General features: G+C 46.5%; 4 protein-coding genes across 7 annotated transcripts in view; 3 read left to right on the top strand and 1 right to left on the bottom strand.

Moving 5' to 3' along the window:
- Window positions 1-2097: 2097 nt before the first annotated feature.
- On the bottom strand, window positions 2098-6463 carry LOC121587929. The gene is made up of 3 exons (XM_041905291.1): window positions 6121-6463; window positions 2750-3637; window positions 2098-2677 (listed from the first exon to the last, which is right to left on the bottom strand). The coding sequence occupies exons 2-3, from the start codon at window positions 3635-3637 to the stop codon at window positions 2195-2197; spliced, it is 1371 nt and encodes a 456-aa protein (XP_041761225.1). The 5' UTR covers window positions 6121-6463; the 3' UTR covers window positions 2098-2194.
- Window positions 6464-10836: 4373 nt separating this feature from the next.
- On the top strand, window positions 10837-12755 carry LOC121589323 (protein transport protein Sec31A-like). Its single transcript, XM_041908131.1, has 2 exons — window positions 10837-11894; window positions 11967-12755. The coding sequence occupies exons 1-2, from the start codon at window positions 11504-11506 to the stop codon at window positions 12452-12454; spliced, it is 879 nt and encodes a 292-aa protein (XP_041764065.1). The 5' UTR covers window positions 10837-11503; the 3' UTR covers window positions 12455-12755.
- A 285-nt stretch (window positions 12756-13040) lies between these two features.
- LOC121588699 (splicing factor U2AF 50 kDa subunit) lies at window positions 13041-17575 on the top strand. The gene is made up of 6 exons (XM_041906973.1): window positions 13041-13193; window positions 13395-14066; window positions 14136-14227; window positions 16650-16772; window positions 16878-16991; window positions 17068-17575. Exons 1-6 carry the CDS (start codon window positions 13190-13192, stop codon window positions 17407-17409), a joined length of 1347 nt encoding a protein of 448 aa, XP_041762907.1. The 5' UTR covers window positions 13041-13189; the 3' UTR covers window positions 17410-17575.
- A 6830-nt stretch (window positions 17576-24405) lies between these two features.
- Window positions 24406-24494, top strand: part of LOC121590546 (protein obstructor-E-like) — a 36656-nt gene continuing 36567 nt past the window's right edge. For 2 of the 4 annotated variants that reach the window (XM_041910323.1, XM_041910319.1), the window contains exon 1: window positions 24406-24485. The gene's annotated coding sequence lies outside the window, so the exon portion shown is untranslated. The remainder of the gene's footprint in view (window positions 24486-24494) is intronic. The other 2 variants (XM_041910322.1, XM_041910321.1) reach the window with 2 other exon arrangements.

Below are 24494 nucleotides of genomic sequence, written 5' to 3'. Positions count from 1 at the left end.
CTCTTTCACATCTTTGTCGCGGTTCCAATCTGTTGCTGTTTTAATGATGGTAATAGTCCCTTAACTGGCCTTCCATTTAATAATTCTAGGGGGGCTTTACCTGTTATGGAATGTGGTGTAGTATTGTACATATGTTCATACTCTTCAATAGCTTTACGCCAATCACTGTTTTGTGCTTTTGCAATTCTTAATGTTCTTAGTATTCCTCTATTATTTCGCTCTACTAGTCCGTTCATTTGGGGCCAATAGGGAATTGAATGTACTATCTTTATATCTTTTGTTTTGCAATACGATCTAAACTCTTCACTACTAAATGGAGGCCCATTGTCACACCTGATCGATTCGGGGAATGTTTGATCTTTGCATATCGTTTCCATAGCTTCAATAGTTTTACTTGCTGTAATGTTTTTCATTTCCACAATTTTTAAAAATCTACTATAATAATCAGCTAGTACCAGGAACGTTCCAAATTCTTTTACCGTAAAAAAATCTACTGCTATGTCTTGCCATGGTCGTTCAGGCATTTCTTTCCGTATCATTGGTTCTGCTGTGCCCATTTTCCTTACTGCTGCACATCCACTACACGTTTTGACGTACGACTCTATTTCCCTGTCCATAAATGGCCACCACATTTTCTCTCGTAATTTTCTTTTCATTGTTACCTCTCCTGGGTGTCCTGCATGAGCTATATGTAATGCTTTTTGTCTCAGCTTTCCTGGTAAAACTATCCTGTCATCTCTCACAACCATACCTTGTATAATTCCTAGTTCTTTGCTGAACGCCTGATAATGTGCCAAGTTTGGGCCCCATGTCTGATTTTCTATAGCTTTGACAACTTTCTTCATTGTCTCATCTTGTGCTGTTTCTGACCTGATTTCGCTTAATGTTATCGCCTCGTATTCATTGTCAATAGTATAGACGTAATGCTCTGAAGCTTCGTCAAATGGTTTGTTGATATCCCAATTTGATCCCAATCTCGATAAACTATCAGAAATATTACAGTTTCCGGGAATGTATTTAACTACAAAGTTGTATGGTTGTAATCTCAAAGCCCAACCTTCCGCTCTTGAACATGCCCGTTTACCATTTTGGTGTTTTCCTTCAAAAATGTATTCTAACGTCTTATGGTCGGTGAAAATTGTAAACTTTATCCCAAACAAGTATGGATAAAATTTTTTCCACTGCCCATACAACTGCTAAAGCTTCCCTTTGAGTTTGAGGATAGACTCTTTCTGTTTTCGTTAGACCCTTTGACGCGAAACTTATAATGCGAGATTTTCCTTCCTTATCTCTCTGGGTAAGAACAGCTCCTAATCCCGATGGAGATGCGTCAACATATAATTCTGTCTCATCCTCGGGCTTATAGAACCCCAATTCACGAACATTGTTGGACAACTCTGTACGCAGGTCATCAAAAGCTGTTTCCTGCTCTTTGCCAAATGTCTCTACTTCTCCTCTAATAAACTTACGTAGAGGTTCTGACCTACTCGATAGATGATGGATAAATTGCCCTACAAAGTTTACCAAACCTAAGAAACTTCTAGCTTCCTCCCTTGTTGCTGGTTTTCTAAAATTCTTAATGGCTTCTACTTTATCTTCAGCGGGTGCAATTCCTGACGAACATATCTTGTACCCAAGTATTTCTAAACTGTCAACACTAATTACACATTTCTCCTTATTCAAGGTTGCGTTATTTTGTTTTAAGACTCCTAACACTTGCCTTAAGCGTTTATCATGTTCTGTTTTATTTTCACCTGCTACAACTATATCGTCAATGTAAATTACCACTCCATCTATTCCTATTAACATTTGAGTCATAATTCTTTGGAATATTTCTGGTGCACAATTAATTCCAAACATCAATCTCTTGAAACGCATAAGCCCTTTGCTAGTCATGAAAGTGGTAACTACTCTTGAGTCTGGGTGAAGTTCAATGTGGTGATATGCCGAAGTAATATCGAGTTTAGAAAATATTTTGCATCCACGTAACTTGTTTAACAATGTTTCAATGACTGGTAACGGAAAATGTTCGCGTTGGATAGCTTGGTTTGGATATTTCATATTGATACAAATTCTTATATCATCTTTTCCCTTGGTACTACTACCATTGGGGATATCCATTCCGGAGGGCCTAAGACTGGTTCAATTATGTCAGAATCAAGCATGTTTTGAATTTTACGGTCTACTTTTTTTTCTAACGCAATTGGAACTCTAATATACGATATTTTTTTGGGGGTATTGCCTTATTAATGGATAATCTGATCTGAATATTTGGAAATTTTGGAAAAGGTTGTATTTTTTCTTCTAAATTCTGTACCTCTAAACCTACTTTTAACACTTTTAACTGCTCGGCAGTAGTTTTGCCTAACAATGATTTGTTGCTATTCTGCACTACAAAGAATTCCGCATATACCGTTGGCTTATTTTCGTTAACTGTTACTAATGATTTAAATTTAAGAATTATTTTTATGGGTTGTTTGCTCGCATACGCAGTTATATTCTTGTTACAGTCGTACGTGATATCGTGAATATCTGCTTTGAATTCTTGTAATGTTTTCCATACTTCCTCCGTAACGGTATTCACAGACGCACCTGAATCTATTAAAAATTCAACAGGAACATGATCCAATGTACATGTGACCATACCGTTCTCCCAAAGCCGTGATGTCGTTAATCGCTATAATAATATTAATTATTTTAATTGTCAAATCTACAAGGATTCTACGAGCCCTCATTATTATTATATTACCTCATTAAGGTTGTCTACCGCATCTGAGTTTCGTCTTTGATTTCGCTGCATATGTCCTGATGATTCTGTTTTCGGTTTTTTCCATTGAAACCTATTCTTTGTTACATTTTCTCCTTCCGTTTTGCAACATCTACCGAAATGTCCTATGCGCCCGCAAGCATTACAACGAGCTTTTCTAGCATAACACTCATTAGAATTTCCGTTATGTCGCCATGACCCACAACGGTGGCAGCTAGTATCTTGCCATTTTCTTTTTGTTATCATTGGTTGTTGTTTGACGTATGCAATTGACGGTTCAATTTCTTTGTCTTTAATTTTCATTTTCTGGCTTATTAATACTTCCCTGTTAATTGCATAATTAATAAGCTCATCTAATTCCATTATGTCTTCTAAGCCTTTGTCCCGAACTCTTTCGTCCTTTGCTCCTATTGTTATTTGATGTAATATTTCTTTTGTTACTCGGTCCTGAAAGTCACATCGAGAAGCTTGTGCCCGAAGACGCAGAACATATTGATTAACGGACTCTTCATTCTCTTGCTTAAGTGACCGAAACACTTCTAACTCTATCCTTTCATTTCTTTTCCCGAGAAAGAAGTGGTTCAGTCGTTTGATGGCATTGTCGTATTCCGGTACTGGTAATTGTTTAAACGGTATCGAAACTGCCCTTGGATGTTGTTCTCCTGGCACCGCTGCTAAGTTGAAATATATCCGCTGCAAGCCCCGACCTCCACGTGCCAGCATGTATGCTAATTTCTCGCTTTGTGTTTCGATTTTCTTCAGTGTGACAATCAGTTCAAATGCTCTATGCCATTCTTCCCACTCGCGACGTAGATCCGATGCATCCGCAATATCATTGAATGGCTGCAAAGGCCAATGTTCAGTATCCATCTGTAATTAATTTTTTTTTTTTTTTAATTATAAATATTAGTATTTGTATTAATTGTTTATTTTCCTTTTTTTTAATTTTATGACATTTATTGCTGTTATTATTTCCCATACTCTAAATACACTACTGAACCAGCAATAATATTCCGCAATAAACTTCGCTCTATCTCTTTCATAATAACTTGATCAATATGAAATGCACCTACACTCACACTTGTATGTAATTTAAAACCTATGTGGAATAATATTTACTCAAATTTCATTTACTAATAATTGCTACATGTAGTAAAGAAAATAAGTAAACAACAAAATATTAATCTACTGCCCCGCCTTGGGCTCAATTCGCCTTGGGTTCTCAACCGTCGCTAAATTCGTTGGTTCTATTGTCACTGATTGTCACTTGTTTATTATGACTCACATTCACACACACACACACACACACACACACACACACACACACACACACACACACACACACACACACACACACACACACACACACACACACACACACACACACACACACACACACACACACACTCACACACTGTCCCATCGTTCGAATCCGTCACACAATAGCTGCTGTCTTACTGTTCCAAAGAACTTAAAATTTACCTACTCTCACCGCGAATGCACGTCGGACCACACATGTCTTTTCATATTTTTTCTTTTGTCTTCTAAAAAAATCTGTCGTGCCTCAGTTGTCCAGATGGTCACTTGTTTATTATATCACACACACACACGCTGTCCCCTCGTTCGAATCCGTCACACAATAGCTGCTGTCTTACTGTTCCAAAGAACTTAAAATTTACCTACTCTCACCGCGAATGCACGTCGGACCACACATGTCTTTTCATTTTTTTTCTTTTGTCTTCTAAAAAAAAAATCTGTCGTGCCTCAGTTGTCCAGATGGTCACTTGTTTATTATATCACACACACACGCTGTCCCCTCGTTCGAATCCGTCACACAATAGCTGCTGTCTTACTGTTCCAAAGAACTTAAAATTTACCCACTCTCACCGCGAATGCACGTCGGACCACACATGTCTTTTCATTTTTTTCTTTTGTCTTCTAAAAAAAAATCTGTCGTGCCTCAGTTGTCCAGATGGTCACTTGTTTATTATATCACACACACACGCTGTCCCATCGGTCGAATCCGTCACACAATAGCTGCTGTCTTACTGTTCCAAAGAACTTAAAATTTACCCACTCTCACCGCGAATGCACGTCGGACCACACATGTCTTTTCATTTTTTTTCTTTTGTCTTCTAAAAAAAAATCTGTCGTGCCTCAGTTGTCCAGATGGTCACTTGTTTATTATATCACACACACACGCTGTCCCATCGGTCGAATCCGTCACACAATAGCTGCTGTCTTACTGTTCCAAAGAACTTAAAATTTACCTACTCTCACCGCGAATGCACGTCGGACCACACATGTCTTTTCATTTTTTTCTTTTGTCTTCTAAAAATTTGTCGTGCCTCAGTTGTCTAGATTGCCACTTGTTTATTCAGGCACAGACTATTTTAACCAACTTCTAGCAATACAATTTGACCACACGCTCTGTTTGACCATTTACATTATTCGAATTTGTCCTTTCTTTTGCAACATTTTCATTTCATTCCACTCTGTACACTTTGATGTCGCACATTATTTATCTTTTCTAATTTCCTTAATTTCATTTGCTTTATATACCTTTTTTTATGTTACGGTTCCGCACTGGTTTCGGTTACTTTTCGCTTTATCAAATTTTCTTTGCGCTGCGGTATCCTACCGGTCTCGCTATGCTACGGATTTTCCAGACTCTTTATGCTATGGAATAACCGGACTCAAATACGTGCTACGGGATGTACCGGTCTCACAATTTTGCTACGGATATCCGGACTCTTTCTTGGGCGCTACGGTATCACACCGGTCTCAGCCACTTTTGCTACGGTATATCCGGACCCCTTGGTGCTGCGGTGTTCTACCGGACTCCTCCTCGCTATGCTACGGATTTTCCAGACTCTTTTATGCTATGGAATAGCCGGACTCAAATACGTGCTACGGAATGAACCGGTCTCACAATTCTGCTACGGATATCCGGACTCTTTCCTGGGCGCTACGGTACCACACCGGTCTCAGCCACTTTTGCTACGGTATATCCGGACTCTTTTTGTTTTAACCTGTCACATCTTCGTTTATCTTTAATTTTTTTTTATTATTATATTTTTATTATTATTTTTTTTTTTAGCTTTTAAATTCTCACTCTTTTATTATTCTCTTGTTAGTTGGGCTGTTTCGCTTGCTAACTACTACCACACGTTTATTCGTTTTTACGTTTTATAACGGACTTCACATTGTTCGTTCGGGATTATAACCGGTTTCACCACACTTTGCTACCATAATCATGTTTATCACTCGCACATTTCACAATTATTTTATAATAATTATCATGATTAATTGAACCATTTTTTTTCTTCTTGTACTCAAATTTCTTGACTCACCTTTCTCGTTTCAAATTTCCTCTTTTCTGTGCTTCGTTTACCGGCTGCGCCAATTGTAGAATCCTCCTCTTTTAAATGATAAACACGGTATCGTTGATGTTTCCTCGTCACCGTTTATTCACCCTCTGCCTATTCTCACCAACGTTCTCTTTATATAACTTCCAACAGTGACCAATGTTCTCTCCCACAATTCCCTCTCTTTTAGTCAACGTTCTCACACTTCCCCTCATTCTATGTTTGTTCTCTCTCTTGCATACAACACTGCTTGTACGCAACTCTACAATAACTGTTAAATATATTTAAAGAAGATGCGATGCGTCGCCAACAATCAGTCTGCGCAGTGCAGTGCCACTCGCCCGCGTCACGCCGTGGACCACGGGCATTAGTGGCCAGCACTTGCAGCGACCTGGGAGCGACTTAAGTGAAATAAAACGTGACTAAAACCATACACCTGTTTTGTTTCTTCGCTTATATTAACGAGATGCGTTGCTTTGCTTGCTTAGCGCGAACGAAAGTGACACCCGCGTGTGGTGCGTAAGCTCCACTTCAGCGCGCTCGCGCAATGTAGATTGGTTCATCCGAACGGCATCCTACTGGGAGGGGGTGGTGGAGAGTGGATTAGTTTCAATCAATTTGTTCAGCATGATACGGTAACGCTGGATGGATGGATGTGGAGCTAATTTTTACGCTAATTAAACACTAATCGACACCGCTCGTTTGGGACCGAGGGATTGATCAATGGAAGTGTGTTCAACGATTACCAAACACAAGGGGGGAGTGTTTAGGAGTGAAATTTACTGCCGTGAGGGTTTATTTGTGGGGAGATTTCAAGAGCTCGACTGCAAAGCCTGAGGGTCAAAAGGAACTGCGAACCAACCAGTGGACTGGAACAAAAGAAAAAGAGAAAACACAATTCCATTGAGAGGTTAGAAAGTGAGCACCTCAGAATCAAATATTCATGAACGACTTTTCCTTTATTTGCCAACAAAGTGCAGCAATAGTAGCAGAAGAAGCAGACCAGACTAAAAGGAATTGCAATTCTCCGTGATCGATGAGCATCGAAAGTAATGCACAGATCAATGGGCAAAAGAACGATCCAAGAAGTCGATGCCGTGACCAGGATGCATCTGCTGCTGCTGCTGCTGCAGCCTATAGCAACTGTGCGTCCTTGAAGATGAAGCGTCGGTCGCGGGTTAAGGCTACATTCCACAAGAAGAGAGTTTTGCAAGAGGATTGCATTGAAAATGGCTAGTGCAGGTTAAAACTTTTTTTCTTTTGAAGTGTGTATGAGCGTGAGTCTTGTAATAAGCTGTCGAAATTCGTAATGTACACTTTGCGCACGCGTTGCGGAAGATGGCAAAGCGTTTGAACGGATTGTTTTTTTTCCATAGGCCGCGAGATGTGCATGGGTCAGCTGAAGACACTTGGATGAATGTTTTAATCCACGTGACCTAAGGCAACACCGGAACAAGCAGTAGAAGAGACACGACATTAATCTGCGAAAAAATGGGGCGTAGTATACCGAAACAATGCCCAAACGCAACCTTGAACTTGCCCGACAATACAATTCCAGGGTGGGCTTTTCTCATGGAATATAAATGAACCCGCAAACAAGAAAACATCCCGCCCATGCCGAGAGTTTATCAGCGTTCCAAGCATCACACGAGCGGGCCTGATGAAGATGAACAAGGAAACACACTCCGAAACGGATCATTTTGGGGAGTTTTTTTTGTCTTCTACCACGTCGGAGCTTCGTACGCCAAGCAGCTATAGCGGGGCAAGGTCGAATGGAAGACATTATACCCGCAGGTCGCGTTGATGGTGGCTCGATTTTTTGTTTTCCCCTCTCTTTCTCTCCTCATCTGGCGGTTGCTGGTAAGAGCTGGTGAAACGTACCCAAAACGTGTAACGTACCGAAATTGCATCATCGCAATCGAAGTTTTTGGCAAGCAGGATTTCACATCCGAGCGAGTGTATGTCGAACCATTTGCTCATATGCTCAAGAGTGCCGGTCTTAGTGCCGGCGTGGTGATTGCTCTAATTACGCAGCACGGGGCACACCTCTCACTGTCTCACTAAAAAATAGCATGGTGAAAGAAAGGTGACTTGTGTGCGTGTATCTGGAAAGCTGTTAAAATTCAAAGCGGCTGTAAATTAGCTTCCCAACATAGGCATTACTGCACTAACAAGACGCACTAGGATTTGTCGATCTGCATGAAACGATCGTACACAAAACTCAACATTGATCTATCAACAAAACCCTTCCGTCTAGCTGTCAGCTTACCTACTTAAGCTACGGGAGAGAAGAAAACATAAAACAAGCTCCAACCTGATCTGAGGAGGTCTACATCTCCGTTGGTACAATAACCGGGATTAGCGAAGATGATTACAATCCCTTTCCTTCAAGCCGGAGCCGGTACTACGGAGCCACACGGTGAAAGATTATGTTAGCGGGCAAGCGTAATGTAATTACTGTCGTTATTAGCTCGAACAGCAAAAAACATACCGACACCGATCGACAAACGCCCGTCGTCACCATAGATGATCGCGCGAGCCCCGGAACTGGGGCGGAAAAGCGCCCGCAAACGAGAGCGAAAGCAAAACATGCGCTTACACACGCGGGAAAAAAGGTGGTAACACGACATATCTGTGCTGCTGCACAGGGCAGCATTCGATTCACTACCGGGAGGAAACGGCGTTGGACGAATCTGCACGATCGTCGCCAGGCGTGATCGAGCTGCTGCTGCAGCAGCAGCAGCAGCAGCGTGGTGTGTGATGCAATCAGATAATTCCCATTTTTGACAAATTCGTAGCAAGAGGCCACACTGTAAACCGGTCATTGGTGTGTCCACACACACACACACACACACGCAAGGGCTCATGTCACAGGGTGTAGGGTGCCCTTTTGCTCCGTACCATTCATTCATCCGCTCGCTATGCACTGTAAGTGTGTGTTTTTGCACTGCTTTTCTTCCAGCTCGTGTCCATCCGTACTGTGTCCACTGGAGCAGATCAACACGGGCAAGGTGGAATTGTAGTGTTTCCCTTTTTGGATTTTTCCCTTCTTCGACGGCACGCTGGCAAATAGGGCGAAAGGTGTAGTGCTTGGTGGACGGAAGGGTTTTGCGTTTACTCGAGTTTGTTTTGTTTTTTTTTTCTTTTGCCTTCGCAACGCCGTTCGATACAGCACGCACAATCATCGCTCCACAAGGCATGTGACCAAAAGACGACCCCATGTGTGACACTCGAACAGCCACGAGTTTGGCTTGGTGTCTTGTTTACCCTACTTTAGGAGCCGTACCGGAAGCACTGTTTGTGGAACTGTATTCGCAAAGAGTGCGATCGCAAAATCGTACCACAACACGTGGTTCCTCCGCAATGGCGTAATATGCGCTGCGTGGACGAGAATGCGGAACCTGGAAGTTGTCTGTCGGGTAGGTTTCGGAGGTTGGTTGCGAATCATTCAGATATTTGTCAACGATGATGATGATGAAATGTACTTGATTATGATTTTATGTACTCCGAAAAAAAAGGAATAAAACTTTAACGACTTTATGCGCGTGTTGCTGAGCGGTTGGTTGTCTCACGCTTCAAATCCTGTCCCTGTTCCGTTTTAATTGTTTGTTACGTAGCTCTGCGCAGTGTATGTAGAGTATCTTCAGTTTTCATGCTCAATATGCTACTTTCCTGCTGTCGTAAAACGGTTTAAGGCATTACCAAAACAGCCTCGAAGACTTCGGACGGTTTCAACTGAAGATCTGCACACATAATTCCATACCTTTGTGCGTATCTTTTGTCGTGTCCAATAATTTGTAGCCCCCTCCATTGGAACCGAGCTCTGGATACAACCGAAAGCCCGGGGACCGATTGTCCGATTGTCCGATACCCGTGCCGAAACGATAAGCAGGATAATGAACTTGAAACTTTAATCACCGATCGCACGGAATCATTCCGCCTGGTCCCGTTCACCGAATGCAATCGCGTGAAACGTGAAGGTGGGTGCTCCAGTACTGGTCTCCCGGCATCTTGCCAGCGGGAAGTAACTCCCCCCCACTTCAGAGCGCGTTCGGCGAGGGGCTTGAGATGATTAGCCGTTGTTCGTGTGATTACTTTCTACATAATTTTCAAGCCTTGCTACACTGAACTTGGCGCATGGCGAACACCAGATGCATCTGCGAGGGCAACATCGCAGAGCGTGCAAGGGAGCAGCGCGTGTATTTGCATAGCACCAATGCATGCGCATACCGGACCTTAGTGCCTGCGCCTGGGATCGAGCGACCGCGCCAAACCGGATGATACATACCGGAACAAACGGCCCGGGCCGCGTGGCCCGTTCCCTACTAATCTGAGCGAGTTTGCGGGGAAGTATCCAGATAATGGCGCGCATGATTAACACCAGGCGTAGAGGCTTGCGGTACATTGCGCGTAGCTTTAGGTCGAATGTGGCAGAGTTCAGAGCGCTGCTGTGTACCGTTCGCGTGGTAGTTGGATTTGTACCTCGGCTTCAATCCAAGTAGACCTCGTTGACGCTATGATTAGCCAACGTGGCGGCGCAGGCAACGCATGTTCACTCCCAAACACCTTGCAGCGCCATCTGCGATGGTTTGATATTGCCGAAGGTACCCTTTATTCCGCCCTCCCAATGTTCCGGGGACTCCCGCATATCGCAGTATCGGAATCGGATCGAGTGCAGCAAGGAAGTGGCTAAGACAACGCAGCGCGCAATCAACACTCACACACGTGCGGGTCGCTCAAAAAAGGGCTCCGCGGGGCAGCCTGTTGCGCCAACTGGCGTATGATTTTCCTTGTAGTGCAACTTCGCGTTCCCAGTGCTACCTCCACTCTGCCTCTCTCTCTCTCCGGATCCGAAGCGACCCGACCGTGCGTCCGAAACCAGCCACATCATTATCAGGGTAGGTGGTGTCGTGTGTTGCCTTGTCCGTCCGTCCCTTTTCGTCGTGGTGGCTTTTCCGCTTTTCCACGTTTTCTTTTCCGCTCGCCAGCTTGGGGCTGTAGGGTGTGCAGAAAAAAAGTTAACAGCACTGCATCTAGTGTGCGCTGGTTTGAGGGCGATTAGCTGTTTGCTTCCCTCCTGTCCCTATGGGTATCGCGAACAACACACGCCCTTCCAGAGGACACGCGGCTGGCGCACTGGCGCGTAACATGTATAAAAGACGCAGCACCTATCAGTGTGGTGTTCATTTATCAATCAAATTCATTGCACCGTGGTGCAGCAGCAACGCAGTACCGAGCATAATCTCCCTTGTTTCCCTGTCAACGTTAGTGTGCATCTACGCTATTTCGTGTCCGTGATCCTGGGGGTGACTTTAACCGTTCCAGAGTGCCTTAAAGTGGTTGTTTGTGCTTGTGAGTGCCGTTCACAATGAAGCTGTTTGTGTGCTTGGCGCTGTGTGCCGTCCTGGTGCGGGCCGATCCGGGTGCGTTCGGGCCGCAGGATGCACGCAAGGTGCGAAACCCTGCCAGTGGACCGACAAGCTACAATACCATCACCCCGCCGGACAGTGAAACGCTCAGCAAGCTGCAGAACCAGGTGGCCCCGACCGTGCAGATCCCAGCGAGCAAGCTGCCCACAACCGTGGCGAAAGCGCCGGAAGTGGCCTCGCCGTTCCATACGATCGCACCGCCAAACGTCGCCCTACCGTCGCCGTACCTGCGGCAACCGGCGGCACCGGCCATCTCGCAAGTCTCTGCCCAGGGTCAGTACTATCTAGCGATGGTGCCCCAGTCCGCCGGCAATCACATGTTGCAGCCTGGTATGTTGGCTCTAGCTCTCCTCATTCTCTTTCTCGTGTATGTCCGTACTAATGATCCTTTAAATTCCACAGCTACGACACCACTGATCATGCAGTACATCAATCCACAGGGCCAGCCGACCGGAGGCCTGCAGTACATTCAGCTGCTCCGCCCAGTGGTCTACCCGTACGGGGTGAACCAGCAGTACCAGCAGTATCAGCAGTATCAGGGCTATCTGCAGCAGTCGCCAGCAACGCTCACCAACTCCCCGCACGGCCCAGTTCCGTCACCATCCTACAACGTATCTCCGACGCCTCCACCGACCACGTCCACTACACAGGCCGGATTCGTACCGTTCCAGCCGGTCGCTCCGCAGTATGCACCGGTCAGCCATCCCCAGCCCCAGTCTCCGACCGCTTACGCAAGTGGCCCAGTAGGGCAGTACTCTAGCCCAGTGCTGTCGTACTATCCGCACCGGTTCCTTATCAACCCGTCCGAGATGAACTTTAACACGAACGAGTATGTGCCATCGCCGGGTGACAGTGTGTACCTGAAGGGCGTGAAGAGCATTCGTGCCTGAAGGTGCGCTGAATCTACATCTTGCAGCAAGTACTGCATATCACTACCAAATCCCCGCCTGAAATGCCCATCGAAATGACAATCAACCAACCAGCAGGGATCGGTTTCCATTGGCCAGAGTTTCTGAATAGCAGATTGCGTCAAACCAGTTCCCCCCACATCCCTCTAGGGAAGATTGTATAGTATTAACGGTCCTTATCCTATTAATGCAACAGTGCATTCTGTTTTGTTAACTAATTTATATCGATTTTACCCTCTATGCAACAAGTGCCCGTCCCGAGACCGAGACCGTTCCAGTTGTTCCAGACACGAATAAAACGTGAAAAGTATTTTGAGGTAGAGTTTTACTAATATCAGATGTGTGCAGAGAGGAGCATTTATTGAGAAACTCGTTGTTTTGCTGATTTCCGGGTAATTATTTATGCTTAAAAAATAAAACGAATCCTACAAGTAAATAACGGTAATTTTGAACGAGCCAAATGACAGCTGCTGCTTTATACCAGCACGAAGCTGGTCGAAACGGTTCCCGAAGCTGTGCCGAAGTTTGACAGGTCGATTTCGCTTCTTCTTTTCTGGCGTTGTCCTCTTGTCACTCCAAAACGGTGTTAAATACCGTGTTGTTGCCGCTTTTTCCCAAGCACGGAAAAGAAAAGTTTTGCATCGAAAAAGTGTTCAAAAACGGCAGAAACCATCACTCATCGGCGAGAAAATCGTTCAACCGATCACAATAGATAGAATGTGTAAGTATTGGCAGTGTTTTAGTGCCGTTGCCCGACGAAGCTTTCCGGCATGTTGCGGAGCGCTAGGCGTCGGTGTAGCGAAAATCAATATGTCGCTAGCGCTCTTCCGCCTGGGGCTGAGTTTTCTTCTCGTTCGCGGCGTTTTCCGCGTCAAATGTCAGTGACTGGCGACTTACTTTTCTTTCTTTCGTTTACTTTTAGCCGATCGAGATCGAGAATATCGTGGCGGCGGAGGAGGAGGAGGTGGTCGTGGTGGTGGCGGAGGAGGAGGCGGCGGCGGAGGTGGTGGTGGTGGTGGACGCCATCGTTCACGGTCCCGCGAGCGTCGTCGCAGCCGGTCCCGGAGCAGGGGAGAACGGAGAAGATCGTCCCGGTCCCGCTCGCCGTACCGGAAGCACCGTTCCCGTAGGCGCAAGCCGTCCCTGTACTGGGATGTTCCACCGCCCGGTTTCGAGCACATTACGCCGCTACAGTACAAGGCGATGCAGGCGGCGGGACAGATTCCGGCCAACATAGTGGCGGACACGCCGCAGGCAGCCGTGCCCGTGGTGGGCTCGACGATTACGCGCCAGGCGCGCCGGCTGTACGTGGGCAACATACCGTTCGGCGTGACGGAGGAGGAGATGATGGAGTTCTTCAACCAGCAGATGCACCTTTCCGGGCTGGCGCAGGCGGCCGGCAACCCGGTGCTGGCCTGTCAGATCAATCTGGACAAAAACTTTGCGTTCCTGGAGTTCCGCTCGATCGACGAAACGACGCAAGCGATGGCATTCGACAGCATTAACTTTAAGGGGCAAAGCTTGAAAATTCGTCGACCGCACGATTACCAGCCAATGCCCGGTATGACTGATTCGGCCGCGGTCAACGTTCCCGGTAAGTGTGTGATGGCGTGGGTTTGGGGTTGATGATTATTTACTAATCGACTCGGTGGTGTCGTTTTAGAAAAATTCTCCGGTGTTATCAGCACAGTGGTACCGGACTCGCCGCACAAGATCTTCATCGGAGGTTTGCCGAACTATCTGAACGAGGACCAGGTAAGTGTTGCTTGAACAGGTTGAAGAAGTGTTTTAACGTTGTAGCAGGCTTTGCCTACAAGCAGGAAATTGAGCCCCAAAAACTGCATTTTCTAGTAATTGAGGAAGCGCTGTGTCTATGCCAATCCAATGCTGCGGGAATGCAAAAGAACGCAGAATGCATGCGAATGGAGTACCTTTCGTCGAGGTTTTAGTCGCTATTTGCGTCGTTTTCTCCGTTCTTTTTCTCTTAGCCTTGTCAAACACAAAACCGCCCCAACGGTGCAACGAAACCGATACAGCAAACGAGATGTATTGAACATTAGCGATTGTTTAAGATGTACAGTGGTACAGCGACCATTTGGCATTTCCGTGTGTGTGTGGCACATGAGTCACTTCTAGCTTCGCTACTGCCACTCAGCCTTAGAATGGTTTTTGGTTTGTTTTTATCCTAGCAACGTTAAAGCGTCTGGCCCGTGTGTAGAGCCAGAACGGTCCCGTCCGCGTGTGTTCGATCTGACGACGGTAAATTTGTTCCATTTTCAGGTGCTCTTTTCAGGCCAAACTTTAATAGCTTCTTTTTTAAGGACGATTGCTTTCCTAGCACAGGTACAATGCTTTTTCTTACCCTGTCCCCTTACCGACCGTTACATGGATCATCGATATCCTTGTTGTTTTGTTGTAGTTCGGTGTAGTAGGTGGTTCCGTGCGATCGTGTGCGTAACGCAGCCACAGGATCTGTATTTAGCATTAAATTTAAACTTTCAGCACTTTTTGCATATCTAGCTCTCGATACTAGCGTGCGCCTGTTAATGATTCATACCCACCCGAGCAGCTTACCAGGCTCCCCCTGGGGGAAAGTCGGCGAGGTGCATCTACTAGCTCTGCACCTTTCGTACCGTTTCATTTCAGTCAAAACGTTTTCAGCCACGTCTCGATCAGACCGCGTACCGGCAATGGTCGTCCAGCTTAGAGAACATGCACTCACTCACACACGCCGCTCTTTTGAAAGGATCGTTAATTTTTATTTCCGTTGCAGAATTGTTTCATATTTCGTTCTTATTACAGCGTGTATCCTTATCGTTTAGCGGGTATGCCGATGTATGGTTGCGACAAAACACCGCAACCAGTGTGTAATATCTGCATTTTCGTTATGTTTCCAATTCAAGCCTGATAACTAGAACTGATCCATTTTCTCTTCTTTTCTTCTCTTTCTTTTCTCTCTTTCCATCCTTGCTCCGACACAACCCGACTTCGGTTTGAGGCCACTATGCTCGGAATGGTCGGGGTTTCGTTTGTGGTGTTCGCGCCGTTTGTTTTTCAGTTTCTAACGGAGGGCGAACCACATCGGTTGATTGTCGTTGAGCATTACTCTCTTTGCGTTGCATTGTTTTGTGTTCTAGGCATTTCTTACCTTCTTAGCTCTCCCCCTACCTCGCCCGCCGTACCCCCTTTTTTTTGCAGGCTTCACAGTACAACAAATATGTGCGTGACAAATTATCGAGAACAAAACAAAAAAAACATGCGAACCGTATCTTCCTGTTTGAAGCTATCATTTTTCAGCTGTGAAACGCATTAGCCTCTCACGCGAAAAGCGCCTGGGGCTGGCGGTGGTGGAGGTTTTCTTTTGTAGGCAATAAATGTTTCCCCAGGGCGAAGGGTGTTTTTAGGTCCGGCGGGCTAAAGTATAAGTGATGGAGCACAAAGGGTCCATGTTTCACGTTTGGCCACAAGGCAAGTGCATTTCAGCAAGCAAACAAAAAATGGCACCACAATTCTTTCCTATTCCCAATAATAATTTGCAGGAAGCGTGCTCTCGCCTTCAGCGTTAAATGTGCGCGTAGATACTGTTTGGTTAGGAAAGGAAATAGAGGAAATGTTAGGCAATTTGTAAGACGGTTAGCATAACGGATAAAGGAACAAAAAAAAAAAAGCAATCGACAATGTGTTTTGTGGCAAATCATGATTAGAGCGATAGGGTTAGTTGTACTTTTTTCTCAATCGATGGTGGTAAGTATCCGTAGTAGAGCAGTTAGCAGACGCAGTAAGGAGAAATAGTCAGATCGGAAAGACACACATTGCTGGGCAGATAAAATCGATGTCATTGTTCCTTGTTTTCAAATTTTGTTACCAACTTTTACGTGTGTCAGGGCTAGAAAGGCATAGCAAGGTGGTTTCTAAGCGAAAGATCGTGATGCTGATCTTGTCTATTCTTCGTCGTTCGATCGCCAAAAACAACACAACATAGCCGTGCTGACAATGATACTAATATGTGTTCGTTTTCTCTGTTTCGTTTCTATCCATGTTCCCTACAATACTCTTCCTTCCCATCCATTACATGTTACCTCACGCCCACCGTTTCCCACTCAATGCCCAATTCCAACGAAAACACTCCACGCTACGATGCGCTGCTGCTGCACGATCGTTCCCGCTCTTTGAACAGGTTAAGGAATTGCTGCTATCGTTCGGTCAACTGAAAGCGTTCAATCTGGTCAAGGACGCCGCGACCGGGCTGGGTAAAGGTTATGCCTTTGCCGAGTACGTCGAGTACACGGTTACGGATCAGGTAAGTGACGGCTGATGGGAAGATGATAGCACAAAGCGCACACGGCTAATTGTACTTTACTGCTTCCCCTCCTTTCTACCTCCCCACCCCCACTTCTTTCTACAGGCAATTGCAGGGCTGAACGGTATGCAGCTGGGCGATAAAAAGCTGATCGTACAACGTGCCAGTGTAGGAGCGAAGAACTCGAACGCGGCCGTCGTCGCACCGGTCCAGATTCAGGTTTGTGGCGGTCGGGCTTTATGTGTACTTTGGATACAAATTTGGCTCACCCTTTTCTTTCGTCCCTTCACCGTAGGTGCCCGGTCTTTCGCTAGTCGGTTCGTCGGGTCCTCCGACCGAGGTGCTGTGCCTGCTGAACATGGTCACGCCGGACGAGCTGAAGGACGAGGAAGAGTACGAGGACATTCTCGAGGACATTCGGGAGGAGTGCAACAAGTACGGTGTGGTGCGGAGCGTCGAAATCCCGCGCCCCATCGAAGGGGTGGACGTGCCCGGCTGCGGCAAGGTGTTTGTCGAGTTCAACTCGATCGTCGACTGCCAGAAGGCGCAGCAAGCGCTTACTGGGCGCAAGTTTAGCGACCGTGTGGTCGTCACGTCGTACTTCGATCCAGATAAGTATCATCGGCGCGAATTTTAAGCGACTTTCTCCACATCAGTGCAGCTGCTGCGGGCTGCTGCTGCTTATGGCGGGCGATCTCTGTGCGGTGTGCACAGTGACGAGCGCTGCAACTTTGAAACATCATAAATCTACACAATTCCATTCGCTTGAAGATTCCTGCCCGACGCAGCTGTCCATAAGTCAACATTTTGGCATACTTTTAGTAAGAAGAAGCAAACAATGTACATTTTTTCAAACGTAGTGCAAGGAACCGCCGATCATTCGTGATAGCGGACACTGTGAATGATTTGGATCGAAATCTTTAAAACCGATTTCAAACCTATGTTTCAGCAAACTTTTTAATTAGCCTAATTTAACTTAACAGAACTGATGCAAATGCACGTATTACGTGCTCACGCTATTTTGTCACTTGTCTAGGAAGTGGATCACAGGAACAGGATGTATGCTTCTTTCAGCAAATTTTAACGTAACAACTATCTGCATTTGCCAATCTAGTTGCGTTTCCATGTAACAACCTACAACAAAAAAAAAAGAAACAAAAAATAACAAAAAAAAAACTCAACGTTCGGACCAAAGTCGACAACGATCTTTCCTAGGGTGTCAGCGCACGGAATGTGAACAACAGCGCGGGACGAACAGCACGCGATTTTTTTAAAAGGATCTTCACGGTGAAATTGCGCAATTTTCTCTAGGGTAACTTTATCGTAGATGTTTAAGATAACAAAGAGAAGAGTACGACGAACGCTACGGTGTGTGGCAGTTTGTGGACAATTTCACCCTTTCCCAACGGACGCGTCGAACCGAAGCTATATATTGAATAAATAAATGACCATGCAGTACTAATCGACCGGAGGTGGTGTGTTCGAAGAAAACGAGATTTTGAAAGAAAACTGTATGTATGATTGAGCGGTTGGCTCTTGACATCAAAGTCACAATTTATGTTTAATCAATATTTACTTTTATTTTTTTCAGTTTAAATTTTCCAGATTATGTTTTATTATAATTATTTCGAATCAGCCGCTGGTTATTGGCACACATTTGAAAGCAAATGTTAAACTTCGTACAGTCTTTCATGAAGCGGGAGGTTATTTTTGTGGCACACAATACCTTAATCACATTGCGCTGCGCTCAGCTTGCAACAGCGAAATCCCACAATCGGTGCCTATGGGCTGTGATAGAAGAGGGGAAGCAAGTAAACATTACATTAAAAAGCACAGACATACGCACGCAGGCTGGCTCTGCGTTCGAATGTTCGCGTAATGCAGCCACGCTGGGAAGAGCCCGTGGCACAGGGCTATAGTAGTGGCGACCGTTGAGCCATCTGCCTTCCAATCTCTGGTGAGTACGTGTGCGCTTTTGACGCGCTTTGAATGCACAATGAATGAGACGAAGGTGTCTGCGCAAGCCCGCTGGTTGCTGCTGGCCTTTTTGTTGTTGTTTGGTTGTTTGTGTTGTTGGCCACACGCGCGTTTGATGTGCCTTGCTTGCGTCAGCCGAAACGCAACGGCAAGATGATCTGATCTTGCCCAAGCACCCCAGAGTGTGGTGCCTTTTGCAAGTGCAGCCAATAATATAAGCTTCGTAAGGTTTATATGAATATCTCACCTTTGTGTGCGAAAGTTGCATTATTGTACGTTGTGCACTTTTTCTTAGTTTGCCTTAGCTGAACGTAACAAAATAATTTTATGTATATTCAATAAGATGCCCAAAAGGCCTTAACACGCGGATGCATCGTTGCGAAGGGAGGTGGAAGCTCGGCAAGACGAAAACGCGCACATCTGAATAATGCAATTGTGCATTAACCATTTTGCCAGTTTTTGATGACCTGACAATTTATGCATTCACGGTGTGTGCTGGACTGGGGGTGGTGGTGCAAGAAATCAATTGTTCCCCTTCGCTAACTCTCTCCCCACCCAACCTACCCGAATCGAGACATCGATGATGATTTATTTGATTTAAATGCATTTTCCGACTGCGCTTGCAGCCGCGCGCACCAACTAACAAGCCCCCAGCTGGCGGGCCGAAGTCATTGACCCGTCTCCCCCTACCCCATTTTTGAATAGGGAGTGGGGTAGAGGTGGACGACGGTTAATCTATCATTCGCGCGACAACCATTCAACCGAACCGCTGAATGCACAACAAAACACGTGCTCCGGTCCGGTCATTCGCGGGTGGTTGATTTCGCACTCATCCCCCTCCCGCTCGCGGACACACACCCAACCGGACACGATCATCATTTGCCGGCATCACCGTCTTTTGGTTGTGCCGGGGGAGACACACACATGGTTCGCGACTCGTTATGCGCTCCTCCCCGCCTGCTCCGTCTTACTGCTGAATGGCCGCTCAATGCCGAGTGGCATAACTGATTGATGAGATTAGGAAGGAAAAGTGACTGTCCCGCCATGTTTGTATGTGTGTGAGAGGGCGACAACCGTGTCATAATTATGATCCGCAACGGTGGCAGCATAATGATCGGTGTGTGCGTGTGTGCAACTAAGTGGAACGAAATGGTCGAGATGGCGTCGGGTGTGATAGCAATTATTAATCACTGCGCCGGAATTGGATGCATTTTCAGCGAAGGCGCCTTTGTTTAAAACCTGCCAGAAGAGATCACTCACGAGGACAACAGTTCGTTCTGGTGGGCTAGTGTGGTGTTGCACTAGCGGGAGAAAGTACCACTGGAAGCGTGTAATAATTGAAATCGAATTGGAAACAAATGGTAATTGAAATGAAAGGTAAATCTCCATTCCCCGGCAGCGGGTTCAACAGACAGATAATTCCTATTTGATTGCTGTTTTTGTTTGCCCTCTCTGAAACACTTTAGTTAATAGTTTTATTTCTTGTTTTTTTTCAGGTTCGTTTCATGGGACACCTTTACACAACGCTCATGCTTTACAGTGGTTGCTGTTTGCTCATGGTCATCAGCGTCGACAGCATCGTACAATGCGATTTGCAATTAGTGGCGATCATTAGCGCTGTTTAGCAGCTTCAAACGCCAATCCACAAAGCGCTTGGATGCAGTTAAAGTTCCAGGATAGCGAGGACTGCATACAGTACAGAAGCTGCACACTGGACTTTCTTCTACTTTCCCCAGGTGCGTATGGGTGATTTTTTTATAACATCGATTCTGGTGTGCAGTACTGACTAATTACCTTTCTTTCGACGCGGCAAAGGGAGGGAGCGTTGATTTCATAACAATTATTGACCCCCTGCCGATCAGACAAGCATGTGTGTGTGTGTGTGCCTTCCTGTGGGGTTGTTTGTAGCGGTGATTTGTGTTTTTTTCACGTGCTATTTTGTTGTTGATTAACACAAGAGTAAAAGCTGGTTTTACCGGTGATTAGATCATTGGGGTTGGGGTGCAGTTGCAGATGGCGTCAAGCGTCAAACAAAAAATAGCGCGTGTGCCCAGGCGAGTGGAGTTTTAATTGGATTGGGTTGGGTTGGTGGCGCCGTTTCGGTAGTCGGTCGGGGGCTGTTTATTTAACTGCCATTATCGGATCATCTCGTTTAGCGCGTGTGACGAGTTGTTTATCCTCATTAACTGCCACTGCGGGATGGTTTCGGGATTTTTTTTGTGTGTGTTTTTTGTTTGGTTTTGGATTGTTTTATGTTTGGGCGTTTAGTTTTAAGCACACCTGATACCCATTGTAGATACAACAATATGGGTTTTTGTGTCAGCTTTTCTCGTTTCCCTTTCATGCTGACTGGTCATATGGTTTTTGATTTACTTTCCTTTTTCACTAACGTTTTATGGCTTTCTCGGTAACCTTTGTTTTTTTACACAACAACCGTCAAACTGCATGTTGCACAATGCAGTTGCCCCTCTAAATTGCTTTCTGTGTACCGAATCTAACCCCGCATGCGAAAGGAAGGTGAACGAATCCGTCGCGCCGCCGGCGGTGGGTTGACGGTGCCAAAGGGCAGAGCGTCGAGCGAGGGCGCATGGGGACGCCACCGCCGGCGAGCAGGTAGGTCAGTGGGTGGGCTTTACTGAAGGGCAAAAGGGCACGCGAAAGGAAAGCAATCATGCGCTTGGGGTATGCTGCTGGCAGAAGCGATCGGCAGAAGCTGTGGCGAGGCAGCAACCGAGCGCGCTCGATCGAACGCTGTGATATAACCGATTGGGGGGCGACGGGGGCGAAAGGTCAATGTGTGTATCCGCTGCCGTGTGTGAAGCATTAAGGAAGAATCAGGTTGTTTTTGTTGTTGTTGCTTTGGACCTTTTGGACGAGTTCGTGCAATGCAACAAAGCACACCACACAAATAAATTTAACTATTAGTGAATGCTTTTTTTTTCGCTCTGTTCGTTCTCTTTCCAGACTGATGCCTGCATTCGGTTGTGGGAATTTGATCGTGCACAAAGGTCCCGTCTCCCATCCCGTTTTTTTTAATCCGTGGCATGCAGTAGCACGAGTCCTAAACGCTCGGAGTAACAGGTTGCACAGGTTTCGCCAGCCGCAAACCGTTTCAAGGTCGTTGGATCGTAGAACAAGGGAATGATCGAGATGAGAAAAGATGCACACAGACACACACACACACACCCACACACACACACATACACACAGACCGACAACGACTGCCGGATTCTTGTTTCGACGGCCGCTTCGTGATGGGGTGTCAGGCGTGAACGGGGTTCGTCGCTTGTAGTCACTCTTTGCACGATCCTTTGGTATTTTCGGACGAATCTTGTGCTCGTTGCTCGTTGCAATGAAGCGACCACACCGAGATTGAAGGTGAAGAAAACCTCCTCTTCTGCGGGGAAGGAGGCTGCGTGTATGTGTGTGTGTGTGGGAATAAACTGGATGCTAAATGTAAGTTTCCCATATTTACAGCTGCCCCACTTTTACTGCCTTTGGTGGTGTGCTTGATGCAAGTGATGGCTCTCTCTCTCTCTCTCTCCCTTTCCACCTTTCTTGTTCATACAAGGCAGTCAGCCAGTTGGCCGGAGTTTTAAATGTCAGCCTCGAGCCTGCGCCACGGCAACTCTGCCCTTCATCTCCCGGACGATTTTGCGAACACAAGCGAAGATGGTATTGGAATCTGACGATTCCTCCTTCAGGTTGCTTACCGTAATAAGTTATATAACTTTTGCCACCAAAAAAAAACACAAAATAAGAAAAAGTAGATTAAGAAGAACCGGGCCAACCATTTACCCCTTCGGCTGCAGCGACAAAGAAAGGCGCCTCACGCGCCAGACACACCAAGACAACAAGACTGCCGTTTGGCCGTGCTACTGCCGGAGAGGAGCCCGTTTGCCGGTCTGCGGTCGTGCTTTGTGCAAAACGCTCCTCCCGGCCCGCGGAAACCGGAAGGGATCGAAATTGATTATTTTTTGCTTAGCAATGGGGGACGGGGACCGTGTTTGGGTTGCATGATTATGTAAATGATCTTAACGACGCGCCCTCCCGAAAACGCGCCAAACAGCGGTCTCCTCGCGCAGCGAACCTGGAGTAGATCGCACTAAAACGCACCGCCGCTGCTTTGGGTAGGTTTTGGCGTTACACAACCCAACGACTGCAGCCTCTCGCTGCGAACCCTGAAGGCAGGGCGCCATGTCGTGTACACCCTGATGAGAAAATCAAACCATATATATATGTAATATTTGCCAAGGTGTCGGCTATGGACTGATGCCATCGTGCGTTAAAAGTCGCAAACGAAAAAAAAACAGGAAAAAGTTTTGTGCAACCCCGTGCACTTTTCTTTCGTGCTTAGAATAGCCGGCTTGACGAGTATGACTCATCGGGCGGCGGGCGTTACTTTTCAATCTGTCTGTTTTCCCATAACAGGCCGCTGGCAGGTTGAAAGCTTGCGCATCAAATCAAGCGTCTCGTTTCGAAGCGCATCTCGCGCGGCCTCGTGCATGCGCAGCGTGTGGCGGGCGCTCGTGGCGCTCGTGGCGCATGAAACGTCATCACTCTCGCTTTCACTTGCTGCTTGTTGGAATCGCGGCTTTATTTGGCCATTCGTAAAACGGTGCGAAAATAGGTTACGCAAGAGGAGCGGGCAGCTTTACACGCATCCCCCTTTTTCGCTCTCTCTTTCTCTCTCTCCGTCCGGCTTCTGGTGTGGGCTCATCGTTGGAGCCACTTTTGGAGCCGTAAGAAAAGCATTTAAAAAAAAAAACGATGTGCTTGTCAATCGGCTTGGGTGCCGAAAACATAAGGTAAGCAATGTTAAGTAACAACTGATGGCCCACTCTCTGCTGTGAATGGGAGATTTAAATTAAGATACAAACAAATTAAGATAAGCGGATCGCTTCCCCGTTTGGTGTCGATGGCCGGGGTGAATGCTGAAAGCTGTATTGATTTAAATGTTTTTTAGTTTAGGGAAATAGTTTTTTTAAGGGAAAATTTGCAAAAAGCTTTAAAAACCCCCAAATGTCGCCACGCTCATCCCAAGTGGAGTGGACCCAAGCCAGCAAGTCAGGCATCTCGGTCGGCTGCACCGCACCAGAAGGCACCGCAGAACTGTAGCAAAACGTGCTCCACTCGATTGATGAGAGGGAAGCGGGGAAGCGACCAGGAGGAAGAGAGAAATGAAGATCGAAAGAGCACGATCACTTGAAAGAGCACAGCGGCGGGGTTCGTCGTGCTGGTTGCAGCTCCAATGCAACAGCAGCAACTCACTTTGTGTCTACGATGTGGTTCATCTCGATCCGTTCGTTCGGGCCATTCGCTTTTCATGCCGCGCCACCCCGTTCTCTTCCATGCTCCTGCGGTGCAGTTTACCGCAGCATGTTTCTCCGCCTGAAGGGACAAAGTAGAGGAACCGAGAAGATTCCGCCTGCCCGGAGGGGCCCATACCTGTGCCTGCCTGCCTGTCTGTGTGTGTGTTGGGTAAGGGAATGAACGAGATGGGAGTTGTTGATCATGTTCATAATGGAAGGCGTGAGAGAAGCGAGCGAGCGAGCGAGCGAGACCCTCCAAACTCCCACCAAAGGTCCGCACAGTCGCGCATTCCCACCGAGCCGACGCACGCTGGCCTGCCCGGTTTTGTTCCCCGGTCGGTAAAACTGGTCTCGCCGTCGTGCGCGATCGCGCGGCCCGGTTCACAGTTCGTTTTGGCCACTGCAGTGACAAACATCGCGTAAGGTTGGTTAC

Source organism: Anopheles merus, chromosome 2R (assembly GCF_017562075.2).
Source record: "Anopheles merus strain MAF chromosome 2R, AmerM5.1, whole genome shotgun sequence".
NCBI lineage: Eukaryota > Metazoa > Arthropoda > Insecta > Diptera > Culicidae > Anopheles > Anopheles merus.
The sequence above is the reverse complement of the archived record's forward strand: the minus strand, read 5'-3'. Positions and strand labels throughout refer to the sequence as shown.